The sequence below is a fragment of the Rhinatrema bivittatum genome, chromosome 7, assembly GCF_901001135.1.
Source record: "Rhinatrema bivittatum chromosome 7, aRhiBiv1.1, whole genome shotgun sequence".
Classification (NCBI taxonomy): Eukaryota; Metazoa; Chordata; class Amphibia; order Gymnophiona; family Rhinatrematidae; genus Rhinatrema; species Rhinatrema bivittatum.
Window position 1 is genome coordinate 261816550 of NC_042621.1, and position 11883 is coordinate 261828432.

An 11883-nucleotide genomic window follows, 5' to 3' on the forward strand; every position below is an offset into this window, starting at 1 on the left:
GACCTAGTCCATACCTCGGCCAGAGGAGTGGCCTCAGTGGTGACAGCCAAAAGACAGCTATGGCTGCGGAATTGGTTAGTAGACACAACCTCCAAGGCAAATCTCACAAAGATGCCTTTTAAAGGATCACTCCTCTTCGGAAGCGAATTGGAAAAGCTGGCCAGTAAATGGATGAATCTCTCTTCGACACTGAAGCTTCCAGGGACACCAGAGACAGGCTCTTGCCCACCTCTTCCAAGTCTAAGACATCGAGTTTGTCATCTTTGTCCCCAACACTGGGGAAGGACTGAGTTGAGCATCGAGGGAAGCCTAAGAAAGCATCTGTCCCCGTCGTTATGTGGTGCTGGGCACAAGAATGTACCAGCTTCTGCTGTGATACCCCCAAAGCGACCCTGTGTTGAGGAGTGCCAGTCCTCCATGGATCCCAGGGGTTTGCCACAGCCTTCACTGGTCCCAATGTCTATGAAGAGGATTTGGTCACTTCTCCTCCTGGGTTCATCAGTGCTGGTATCTGTAATCTTTGAGGAGCTGGAGAAGTGCATGCAGCTAGTAATGAAGAAAGCACTGCGGGGCTTCGGTGTTAGGGCACCAACAGCACCGGGCCCAGCACCGTCCCTCCTCGAGCCATTGATTGAATCCCTGCATGTGCTCATCGGAGTGCTACCGACACCTTCACCGGTGTCTGTGCCTGGGTAGCATTGACTCCTGGTGGGGCATCGGGACCACCACCATCCAGTGGTGGTGGTATGGCCTTGGGGCCAACAGGGTTAGTCGGGTTGGTTCCCATACCACTAACTGAGGGCAGAGTGCTTCAGGACCCGTCCTCTGCCTACGACAGTGAGGACGATGGCCCTTACAACCTCTGGGGGGGATGACTGTTCTGATGTTTTGTATTCCAACGCATCAGATGGTCTCCCCTCAGATCTGTCATCAACTACTTGTCCCATCTGAGCCTGTCACCTCAATTGGACTTAATTGGATCCTTGCTAGACCCATGATGTCCATTGTGGCAGAGTCTCAACAGAGCCAGCAGGTATCAGCTTGGCACATGTTGAGGCTGTTGGGCCACATGGCCACCACAGTACATTTTACTCCTGGGCATGCATGCATAGGTGAAGCGCCCAATGGGACCTTGCGATCTCAGTGGCTTCAGGCCTCTCAGGATCTGCAGAAATGCATCCGAATCGTTCCATCCCTCCAGGATTCCTTGTTCTAGGGGGCAGGAAAATTCTAATCTGGTACACTCTGTGGGCTTTCAGAGTTTGGCTGTCCAAATGGACAACCAAGTGGCACTATACTACGACAACAAGCAGGAAGATATGGGCTCTTACCTCCTGTGTCAAGAGGCGGAACAGAGTCCCTCCTTCAAACATCACGAATGGTCTCTGGACCAAAGAACAGCGAATCAGATGATCTACCTCTGGGAAGCTTGGAGGTGGATTTGTTCGCAGCTCCTTGGAACAGGAAGGTTCCTAAGTTCTCCATGTACAGGACACACAGCAAGCTAGTCTCAAACACCTTTGCCCTTCATTGGAGCTGGGGTCTCCTGTACATGTATCCTCCAGTTCCACTAGTAGCAAAAACTTTGTTGAAGCTCAAGCAGACAAGGGGACTTGTGATTATCATAGCCCCCTATTGGATGAGGCAGATCTAGTTTCTACTCCTTTGGAAGTTGTTCATCTAGAAACTGATCAGACTGGGGACTTTCCCAGATCTCATCTCCCAGGATTGTGGTCAACTGCTACATCCCAATCTTCAGGCCCTGTTGCTCACAGCTTGGATGTTGAGAGGTTGATTCTACAACCCCACAATCTGACGACGTGTCTCATGTCCTCGTGGTTTTTAGAAAGCCTTCTACCAGGAAGTCTTATGGACAGAAGTGGACGAGGTTTTCCGTATGGTGTGAGTAAAAGATCCTTTTTCCTGCTCTACACAAAAGCTGCTTGAATACCTTCTATACCTCTCCGAAGCTGATCTCAAGATTAACTCAGTTCATCTAAGTGCAATTGGCACATATCATCATGGTGTGAAAAGTAAGCCCATCTCTGAACAGCCTATCATTATACATTTCATGTGGGGGCTGCTTCAGTTGAAGCCTCCTGTATGGCCTCCTGCTGTGTCTTAGGACCTCAACGTGGTCTTGGTTCAACTGATAAAAACACCTTTTGAGCTGTGTGTTTCTGTGACCTGAAGTACCTGATCTAGAAGGTCTTGTTTTTGGTGATGATCACTTCAGCGTGCAGGGTGAGCGAGCTCCAGGCCTGAGTGACTTGTCCACCTTACACTAAGCTTTTTCACAATAGGGTGGTATTGCGTATACACCCTAAGTTCTTGCCTAAGGCAGTGTCAGACTTCCATCTTAACCAGTCCATCGCCTTCCAACATTCTTCTCCAGGCCCTATTTGCGCCAAGGCAAACGAGCCCTGCACAGTTTGGTCTGCAAGCAAGCCTTAGCCTTCTATCCATACTAGGGACTGCAAGTGGCACAGTGTCATATAGCAGTTTCAGTAAAACTTTATCTGACTCCACCTGCAGGGATTCAAAACCCAGGAGTCTGGACTGATCCGTTGTACTGCAGGAACAAAAATTAGCAGGTAAGAACCAATTTTCCTTTCTCTAAGAACAGCAGGATGTCCGTCCTCACAAAATCCACCTGCCTCCCCATGGAGTTGGGTTTCCACTTGATGGTTTGTTTTTTTATTAATTTGTTTAAATCTGTGTTATAAGACTGAGGGGACCCTCCATGGACACATGGTCTATTGCATGCCGGACCATGCTCAGAGAGGCTCAATCAAAATTCTAGAAACTTTGACATAAGTTTTCCGTGCCAGCCTCCATTGGATAATGTCACTCATGTATGAGGACTGATGTCCTGCTGTCTTTGGAGAACCCCTGTTACAAGTAAGCAACTCTGCTTTCTTGACTCCATCTAGTATAAATTGGCAAGTGCTGCTCCTTCATTCTGTAGGGTGCTCATGTCTAGACAAATGACTGATTAATGCAGTGATCATTTTTTTGTATTTCTAGCTTCTTCCCTATAAGATGCAAGTAATCCGTGCATTGGCCAAACCCTTGGATGATAAGAAGCGGTTAGTGAGGAAGGAGGCTGTCACAGCTCGTGGTGAATGGTGAGTCCTGAGTCAGTGGGAGAAGAAAGAGAGAATTGTTTGATTATTCCTCCCTTATGCACATCCCTTACAGCCCTGCCTGTTCAAAGACTGTGCTGAAAGTGTCCTCCCCCACCCCCTCCCCAATGAAATCTATGGGGCAGATTTTCAAAGGCTATGCATGTAACCTGAGAAAATCTGCCCCTGTGCGCGCCGAGCCTATTTTGCATAGGCGCGCATAAGCCCTGGGACACGCATATGTCCTGGGGCTTGCAAAAAGGGGCGGGCCGGGGGTGTGGCCGGGGGCATGGAGGTGGGCTGGGGGCGTGACAGTGGTCCAGGGGTGGGGTTAAGTGCTCCGGCACAGCGGCCTGTGCCGGGGCATGGCGCGCAGGCAGCCCGCTGGCGCGCGCAAGTTATGCTTGCCTCGGGCAGGCGTAACATTTGGAGTAAAGGGGGGGGGGATTTAGATAGGGATGGGGGGGTTAGATAGGGGAAGGGATGGGAAGGTGGGGGGGGGGGGCCGGAAAAAAAGTTCCCTCCAAGGCCACTCCGATTTCGGAACGGCCTTGGAGGGAACGGGGAAAAGCCATCAGGGCTCCCCTCGGGCTCGGCGTGCGCATGTTATAAAATCGGGCGTAGATTTTAAGATCTGGCCCTATGGCTCTAGTGCCACAAAACCCTCTCCAACAGTCTGTTCATCAAGTAGTGGATTGAACAGATGTTGACACCAATAGTCAGCTTTTGTGGAAATTAAACTGTGTGATTGTGATTGATCTGTTCACAGCTTAGAATGTAGATGGAGCTTTTGTGGGTGGTGGCCTGTTAAAATGAAATTGCATGAATACTCTGTTGTACACACAGCTCTGTTTGAGCAGCCTTGTGAAAAGCAGGAGGGAGGGTATTCAAAGAAGTTGTGAGGAAGGAAGATGGAATTAGGTGATTTCTCCTCCTTCCTTCCAGGTTCCTGTTGGGAAGCCCAGGCAGCTGAGAGAGTACCTCTGGAAACAACCCTTGTGTGTGCACTGACTTCAGACAATCTAGGAAGCCATTAACAGTAATGCCATGGACCAAGATTACCAACTGTGCCCAGGACGAGCGGACTTTGTCTCGCAAGACATAGCAGAAATGGAGTTGGAGAGGAGACCACACCGAAGGGGCAGAAAGGCCAAGCCGGCTTCTGCAAGCTGTTCTTTTCTTTACATTTAACCAACTAAAAGGGACAGTAAAAAAAAAATCTAACAGTAGAGAGTCTGGACTCTGTTGTACTGGAACTTCCCGAGCACAAATTCACTTTCTTAAATATTTTGCATGGCTTCAAAGGAAAGAGTCTATAAGAATTGAAAATAATTTCTAATGTATATTGTAAAATAGTTAAAGTCAATGTGCTGTGTGTGACGGGAAAAGTGTGATTTAATAGATTATGCAATGAGAATTTCCTCTGATTTGGCTGGAAAGTGGAGAAGCTGAATTTGTACATTGTTTTTTGTGTGTGTGTGTTGCTGACATTACATCCCAGAAAAATAATTGTATCTGGTTTTTTTAAAAAATAAATAGCTTTTTGAAAACTTTTGTTTTTTTTTTTTGTTTTGGTTTTTTTTTCAGTGGACAAAGTGGAATTCCACCTTCTCTCTATCTCTCATCATTGGTGCTGCATGTGACCCAGCACTCAATGCCTGTAAAATCTCTACCCTGGTGCTAATAGTATTTGTTGAAAGCAAGGTTTCTCCATTCTGTTTCCAAGACTTGTCATTTCTGAGGTTTGGGGTTTTTTTTTATTCTACTCATTTCTGTGAGGTTCTATTAATGTTAGAATTCTGCCTTAAGTTTCAAGGAACTGCACATCCAAGAGGTAAAGAAATGTCATTACAAAATCATGTGCAGCTTCAGCTGTGGCTCAAGGTTCCTCTTCCAACCATTTTTTAGTGCTTTGTCAAGATGTCTGAAAAGCACTTACGAAAAGTGGTCCATCAGGAAGCATGGCGGCTTTCGTTAAAGTGGAGTGACCTAAATCCGGGGTGTCCCACTCTCTGAACAGGAGATCCGTCACCGAGAAATGGAAAGGAAAGGACACCGTAGGCCCCCAGAGGCCTAGCAAGACCGGATCCATAGCTCCCAGACGGGATTCAGCCGGCAGAGCCTCCTGTAGGATGGCCGGAATAAGCGGTGACTCATCTTTCTTAGAGACGTACCACCCTTGGGTCATCCCCTTCCATCGCTTGAGATCCTTTGCTGGTACCTGGCTGAGTAGGTACCTCCACATCAGCCCCCCCCTCCCAGGGGCCTCACCGGCAGGTCCGTCTCGTCCTGAGATGTAGAATCTGTGTCCGTTCCCGGTGGGACGGACCTTAAAGGCCTTTTATCCTTAGGTGGGTACGAGCCCCCCCCCCCCCCCCCCCCCCGGGATCTATCCCTTTTCCGTTTCCTCTGGGACTTTGGTTGCAACACAAGCCTCCCAGGTGCCAGTTTTCTCCCAGCTTTCTTGGCCTTAAACAGTTTGTGCATAAGCAAAACAAACTCTGAAGAAAATGAAGACTCAGAAGAAGAAGCCCCCCCAGGGCTATCCACCTGCAAGGGAGCGGCTGCCCCCGCAGGCACGCCCCCCCCCCATGGGATTTGCTGCGGGGATAGCGAGGAGGGTAGCATCCCCTCCCCCAGCACTGCCTGCGTGGCTTCTCTGAAAGTGCCCAAAATGGCCGCCGTTCCCACGCTCAGTGGGAATGGGTCATCAGCCATCTCAGCACCCTGTCCGGCGCGCACTGGCGAACACAGAGCCCGAGTCCGATACCACCCCCTCCTGGGGGGGGGGGGGTGAGTGAGCTGGGCTCCCCGGTATCACCCCCGGCGCTGCTAACCAGTTAGGGCCGGGTCCTCGACCCTTAACAGCGGCCTCGAACAGGGGGGATGGTCCCCTCAGAACCTTACAACCCCCTGGGAGGCTCTCAGAACCGCCGCCGAGGGACTTCTGCTCTTACCCTTTTTTTTTTTTTTTAACTTTAAAGAGAGAGCTCACCAAAGAAAAACAACAATACCCTGACTAAAGCCTACACTACCACAAGTTTCAATCAGGGATCAAAGAGACTGTGGGTTTTGCACCTCCACCATCTGCTGGAGACAGAGTAAGACTGAGGGACTGTGGGTGGCACCTTGGTATATGTGGCAGGGATGTTTGAGAAAACTTCTCTGTCTCCATCTGCTGGAGGGGAGGCCAAACCCAGGTGTCTGGACTGATCTGGGTAGGTACAAGGAATAGTATTTGTTGAAAGCAAGATTTCTCCATTCTGTTTCCAAGACTTGTCATTTCTGAGGTTTGGGTTTTTTTATTCTACTCCTCATTTCTGTGAGGTTCTATTAAAGTTAGAATTCTGCCTTAAGTTTCAAGGAACTGCACATCCAAGAGGTAAAGAAATGTCATTACAAAATCATGTCCAGTTTCAGCTGTGGCTCAAGGTTCCTCTTCCAACCATTTTTTAGTGCTTTGTCAAGATGTCTGAAAAGCACTTATGAAAAGTCCATCAGGTAGCATGGCGGCTTTCGTTAAAGTGGAGTAACTGAGTTCAGATTTCACGCAAAGTTCAACCCTGGTCCTGGAATTCACCAAACCCTACTTCTGTGGCCAATGCAAAATCTGCAGAGCTTGGCCAAAAGCACATTGCTGAGGCTTTTCCATATCTATGTTCCGTTGAGGACAAAACTGAAAAGTGCTACAAAATCCAGGAACATGCATGACTTTGACTACCTTTTCACAAGAGAATTGTACAGATTTGTCGAGGCAGAAGCTGAAAACAAGCCAAACAGACCTCTAGGCCTTTTCTAGATTTTGGGAAAGAATAGTCCTTTGTGGTTTGATTCTGTCCTACCTAAATTAGAGACTGAGCAATTGGAGCTAATTATTTCCTATCTGCCATCTTCAAAAATGTACATTTTAGATGTGCTCAGAGGATGATACTTTTGTGTGTAATGTTGAGACAGTGGGAGAGAATTACACTTTTCATTGCTGGTCTCTTTGTACCTTGTAAAACTGTCAGCGGCATCTTGAACCGCTAGTGTCTGATCAGGGTATTACAAGCTAAAAGATTTCTCACATTTAAAAAATCTAAAAAAAAAAAGTTTTTCATGTCACAAACTGTTCATTTATTTGTTTTTTTTTTTTGGTTTTTTTTTAAATTTTGTTTTTATTAAATTTTCAAATTATTCAAACATTTCACAATAAATGTCAAGTAATACAGTCATCTTAGTCATACAATATAAGAAAGGTATTTTCCTTCTTTGACAGTTTTACTTTCAATAAAGTAATAATCCATAAAGACATTAAACAAATGGAAATAATATATATATATTACTGTTTTTTACTTTTATACTAATAGGAGGAGATCCATTTTAAATTTAGAGCAATATTAACCAAACAATATTTTCAAAAACTACTGAAAGGCAGAATTTACATTCTATAGCTGATTTAATCTTATCCTGTATCCAGGGTCCAATGATGTGTTTGTATAAAATTTCCCAACTGGTCAGGGTCATAAAAAACATATCTATGACCTTCCACTCTCATCACACATTTACAGGGAAATCTCAATATTATTTGAGCTCCATGCGATCTTGCTTGAGGCAACAGAGACAGGAATTTCTTCCTTTTCCTCTGAGTTTCTTTCGATACATCTGGGTACATCCACATTTTTTGGTCTAAGTATAACACTGACCTAGATTGAAGAAATGTTTTCATTACTATATCTCTGTCCATTTAAGACGCAATTGAAGGAAGAGGTACCTTGTTGGTACCTCTTCCTTCAATTTTTGTTTGTCAACCGATGAGATGTTCCCAATGATCATCAGTATATAAAAACTGTTAAATAAATAAAATAATATCCTGCTCAGCTGGGAACTCTACTTAGCCAAGCCCTGGAGGGTGGAAGGTTCAGAGATTCATTCACAGATAAGAGCGGAAAGGCTGTAAGGAAAAGAGAGAGGTGGTGGTGCAGAGGATTTTCTTATTGCTGTCATTCTACAAAGTGGTTTGCCCATTGTTTGGTCACTAATTCGGTGCCTCCAGTGCTTGGGCTTAAATTGCACATACAAATGTATCAGAAACACCACTCCCCAGAGGCATTAAGAAAGAGCTGTATCCAAGCCACCCTTTGCACTCTGGGTCCTGAAAGAGACAAATTTTCCCTGCACAGAAAAAGGATCCAGGCCCTGGGGGATAGACTATGAGAAACATTCTTTTATTGCCTCATCAGAGGGGATGGGGTTAAGTCATATTAAATCTATTGCAAAATGATCCTCTTCTATAAATTGCACATGTTCAGATGACTGAAGCCATTATTAGAACCACAGGATTTTCAGATTGTGCTCCAGGCTCTCGTATTCATTGGATTAGATTATTGTAACTCTTTATATAAGGCCTGCCAGCAACTATTACCCCCACTTTACAGATAGCCCAGAACTCCCTTACTCATATTTTAACTGGCTCAAGCTTGCATGGTCATATCACTCCTGTTTTGTCATCCTTGTATTGGCTCCCAATTCAATGGTGTATTTGTTTCAAGTTGTGATATTAATTCATAGATTCTGTATTATGGATATATAAACCTTCATGCTCCTTAAGATCAACCAACGGAAGTTTATTGGAGATCTGTTCACCAAAACTTGTGCGCTTAGATGTTATGTGCGACTAGGCTTTTTCTGTGGCAGGACCTGTATTTTGGAACTCCCTTCCTGAACAGTTGCAATCTATTTCATGCATTCACTCTTTTAAGAAAGCCTTGAAAACATTATTCACACAGACATTTAATTCAGATGCATTTACCTAAAAAGGTATGATTCATAGCTGGCTTCCTTATACTTGCAGCAGCAGCATTAACAGTCCCTGAACTGTATTCAATCGATGCTGACATGAGCCCAGTGCAGGACCGAGGCGTTAAGATGTACTCTGCGTCTCCCCCTGCCTTGCCGCATTTCCCACGCTCAGCAGAAGCCACCATGATGAGTCCCCAGCGTGGCAGCCACTGCCGGGAACTATTGTGAGCCTCGTGTCTCCACCTATTTCACCACGCTTCCTGTGCTCAGCGGGAGCCACAGTGACGAGCCGTGAAACAGACAGTTACCACTGGAAACCACAGTGGGTCTCACTTATTTAACTTGCAGTGCAGTGTTTCTTGCTGGGGTCTGACCTAAAAACTGGCACCACATGGCTAATGATGCTCACCAAGCAGCTACTGTCACTCTCTTCCCCCCCCCCCCCCCCCCCCCGCCCCCTTACAGGCTACTGATCTCCATCAGTCCCCCAACACAGGAATCTTACTGACCCACCTAAGAGCACCCCTACCCTCAGAACCTTTTTCTGTTTTCAATCAACAAATAGGGTGATATGCAAGGAAAATTCACTTCCCTGAGCCAGAGCACTGAGGCCAGCAGCAGCCCGAGAGGAGAGGCTAAGGAATGAGGGAGCCAGCACCACTGGCTTTCAATCCTCCTCGGGAAAGGTTGAAAGCACCCAAGGATGGCAGATTCCTTGCTTGTCCTCACTCATCCAGGATAGCCCACTCATGGGAGTAAATTATCCAGCAAACCAGCTGACTGCAGGTTTTACATCTCTACCATCTGCTGGAGACAGAGAAATACTGAGAAGACTGCAAGTGCTACACTAGGTGATGTGCAACCTTAGTGAAACTTTTTTTTCTCTGTCTCCATCTGGCAGCAGGGAGCCAAAACCCTGGAGTCTGGACTGATCTGAGTATGAGCAGGAATATAAATTAGCCATTATAAGATCTTAGATTTGCTTAACACCCACTTACCCTTCTTTGATACTCTGAGATTGCATTTTTAGATGCGAATAATTTTGTCTAACAATCAGTTTTCTACCTCTATCCATAGAAAGCCTACTGCCAAAAATATATTGTTATCTTACAGTAGTTATAAAAGCAAAAAAGCCAAGTGGATCTCAATTCAAACCTGGGAAGGATACATTTAGAGACCTTCAAAAAGTAAAGTGAACAGAGAATCGCTTAACTCTGAACCACACTTTACAAAAAACGGGTACACAAAGTGGGGTAGATTTTAAAAAAGTGCGCCTTCGCGTACTTTTGTTGGCATAGCCGCGCGTATCCGCTAAAATCCTGGATCGGCGCGCGCAAGGCTGCCGATTTCGTGTAGCCGGCGCGTGCCGAGCCACGCAGCCTACCTCCGTTCTCTCCGAGGCCGCTCTGAAATCGGAGCGGCCTCGGAGGGAATTCTCTTTCGCCTTCCCCTCCCTTCCTCTACCTAACCCACCCCCCCCCCCCCCGGCCCTATCTAAACCCCCCCTACCTTTCTCGGGGGATTTACGCCTCCCGGAGGGAGAAGTAAATCCCCACATGCCAGCGGGCCGCTAGCGGGCCGAGACGCGACTTGGGGGCGGTTCCGGAGGGCGTGGCCATGCCCCCGGACCGCCCCGGGCCGTAACCATGCCCCCGGGCCCGCCCACCAAACACCGCGTCCCGCCCCCAAAACGCCGTGCCGATCGGCCCCACCCCTGACACGCCCCCCCTCAAAAAAACCCCGGGACTTACGTGGGTCCCGGGGCTCTGCGCGCGCCGGTAGGCTTATGGAACATAGGCACACCGGCACACAAGGCCCTGCTCGCGTAAATCCGGGTGGATTTACGCGAGCAGGGCTTTTAAAATCCGCCCCAAAGCGTTTAACTTTCACTCAATGAATTTAAACATAGGTCTCACTACCCACCCTTTTTCAATATTTCAAGTTTTTCTAAACTGCAAATTAAAATGATGAAATCATGTGCATTCTTCTAAAAATGTTGCTTTAATTATCTTGGTTTTAAGAGTCCTTTTTTTGTATTAAATTCCCCTGCCTGACACAGTTTTGTTTCTTCTTCAGGGGCAGTTACAATTTCTTAATGCATAATGTTTGTGATTTTGGAAAAAAAAAAGGACCCAAAAAACGACTTGAGACTTCCTCCAACAAGCAGATCTTTGCATCACCAAATTCAGAGCCCAACTCAAAACCTGGCTATTCAAACAAGCCTTTCCCCAAAACCCTTGACGAATATTGAATTGTGATAGATCCTGATCTGAATTTGACTATGACAATGTTTTTATGACGTTATAGTTCCCTTGTTAATTGTTCATATTGTTCCTATGCTTCTCTGCTCTCCTTTTAGTTTATTGTACCCCCTACCCTTCCCCTGTTACTTGTAATTTCCATTGCTTTTGTTCCATGTAAACCGAGGTGATGTTTTGACTAATTTCAGTATAGAAGATTCTTTAAATAAATAAATAAATAAATAGATCTTCCAGTGTACTTTGTATGGCTATTAGTGACCTTACGGTAGTTGCCATTCACAATTCCTGTGAAAGAATATCCCTGTCAGCCAATGTTTCCCTTATGGCGGCCATGCACGACTCGTGAGGAATACATCAGTTGGGCACAACTGATGTGTGGTTATCCTGCTAAGTTCATTAAACATGCTTATAAGTGTGCACTTCATGTAAATTGCGATCTAATTTTACCAAACCCTCTCCTGTATTCTCCCATAGTCTTTGGTTAGTCAGCATATTTGCTCTTTGATCCACTGACACTGGTCCTGGCTATAACCTCCCTCTATATTTAAAAAACACCTCCAGTTTGCATTTAAATGTGGTTGGAACCTGCAGAATGTTTTAGTTTCCTCAGACTGTAATAAGAAGACTCTTCCACCTTCCCTGCTTTCAGGCCATGCCCGTCAATTTTCATTGTCGAGGTCTACCTTCATGCACCCTACTTCTGGGAAGTCTTTTCA

General features: G+C 46.3%; 1 protein-coding gene across 3 annotated transcripts in view; it reads left to right on the forward strand.

The window, feature by feature from the left end:
* The window catches only part of MMS19 (MMS19 homolog, cytosolic iron-sulfur assembly component), a 171968-nt gene extending 167289 nt beyond the window's left edge, over positions 1-4679 (forward strand). For all 3 annotated transcript variants that reach the window (XM_029610161.1, XM_029610159.1, XM_029610162.1), the window contains 2 exons: positions 3028-3128; positions 4071-4679. In XM_029610161.1, the coding sequence (XP_029466021.1) occupies positions 3028-3128; positions 4071-4098 (129 nt within the window). In that variant the 3' untranslated portion in view covers positions 4099-4679. The remainder of the gene's footprint in view (positions 1-3027; positions 3129-4070) is intronic.
* The last annotated feature ends 7204 nt before the right edge of the window (positions 4680-11883 follow it).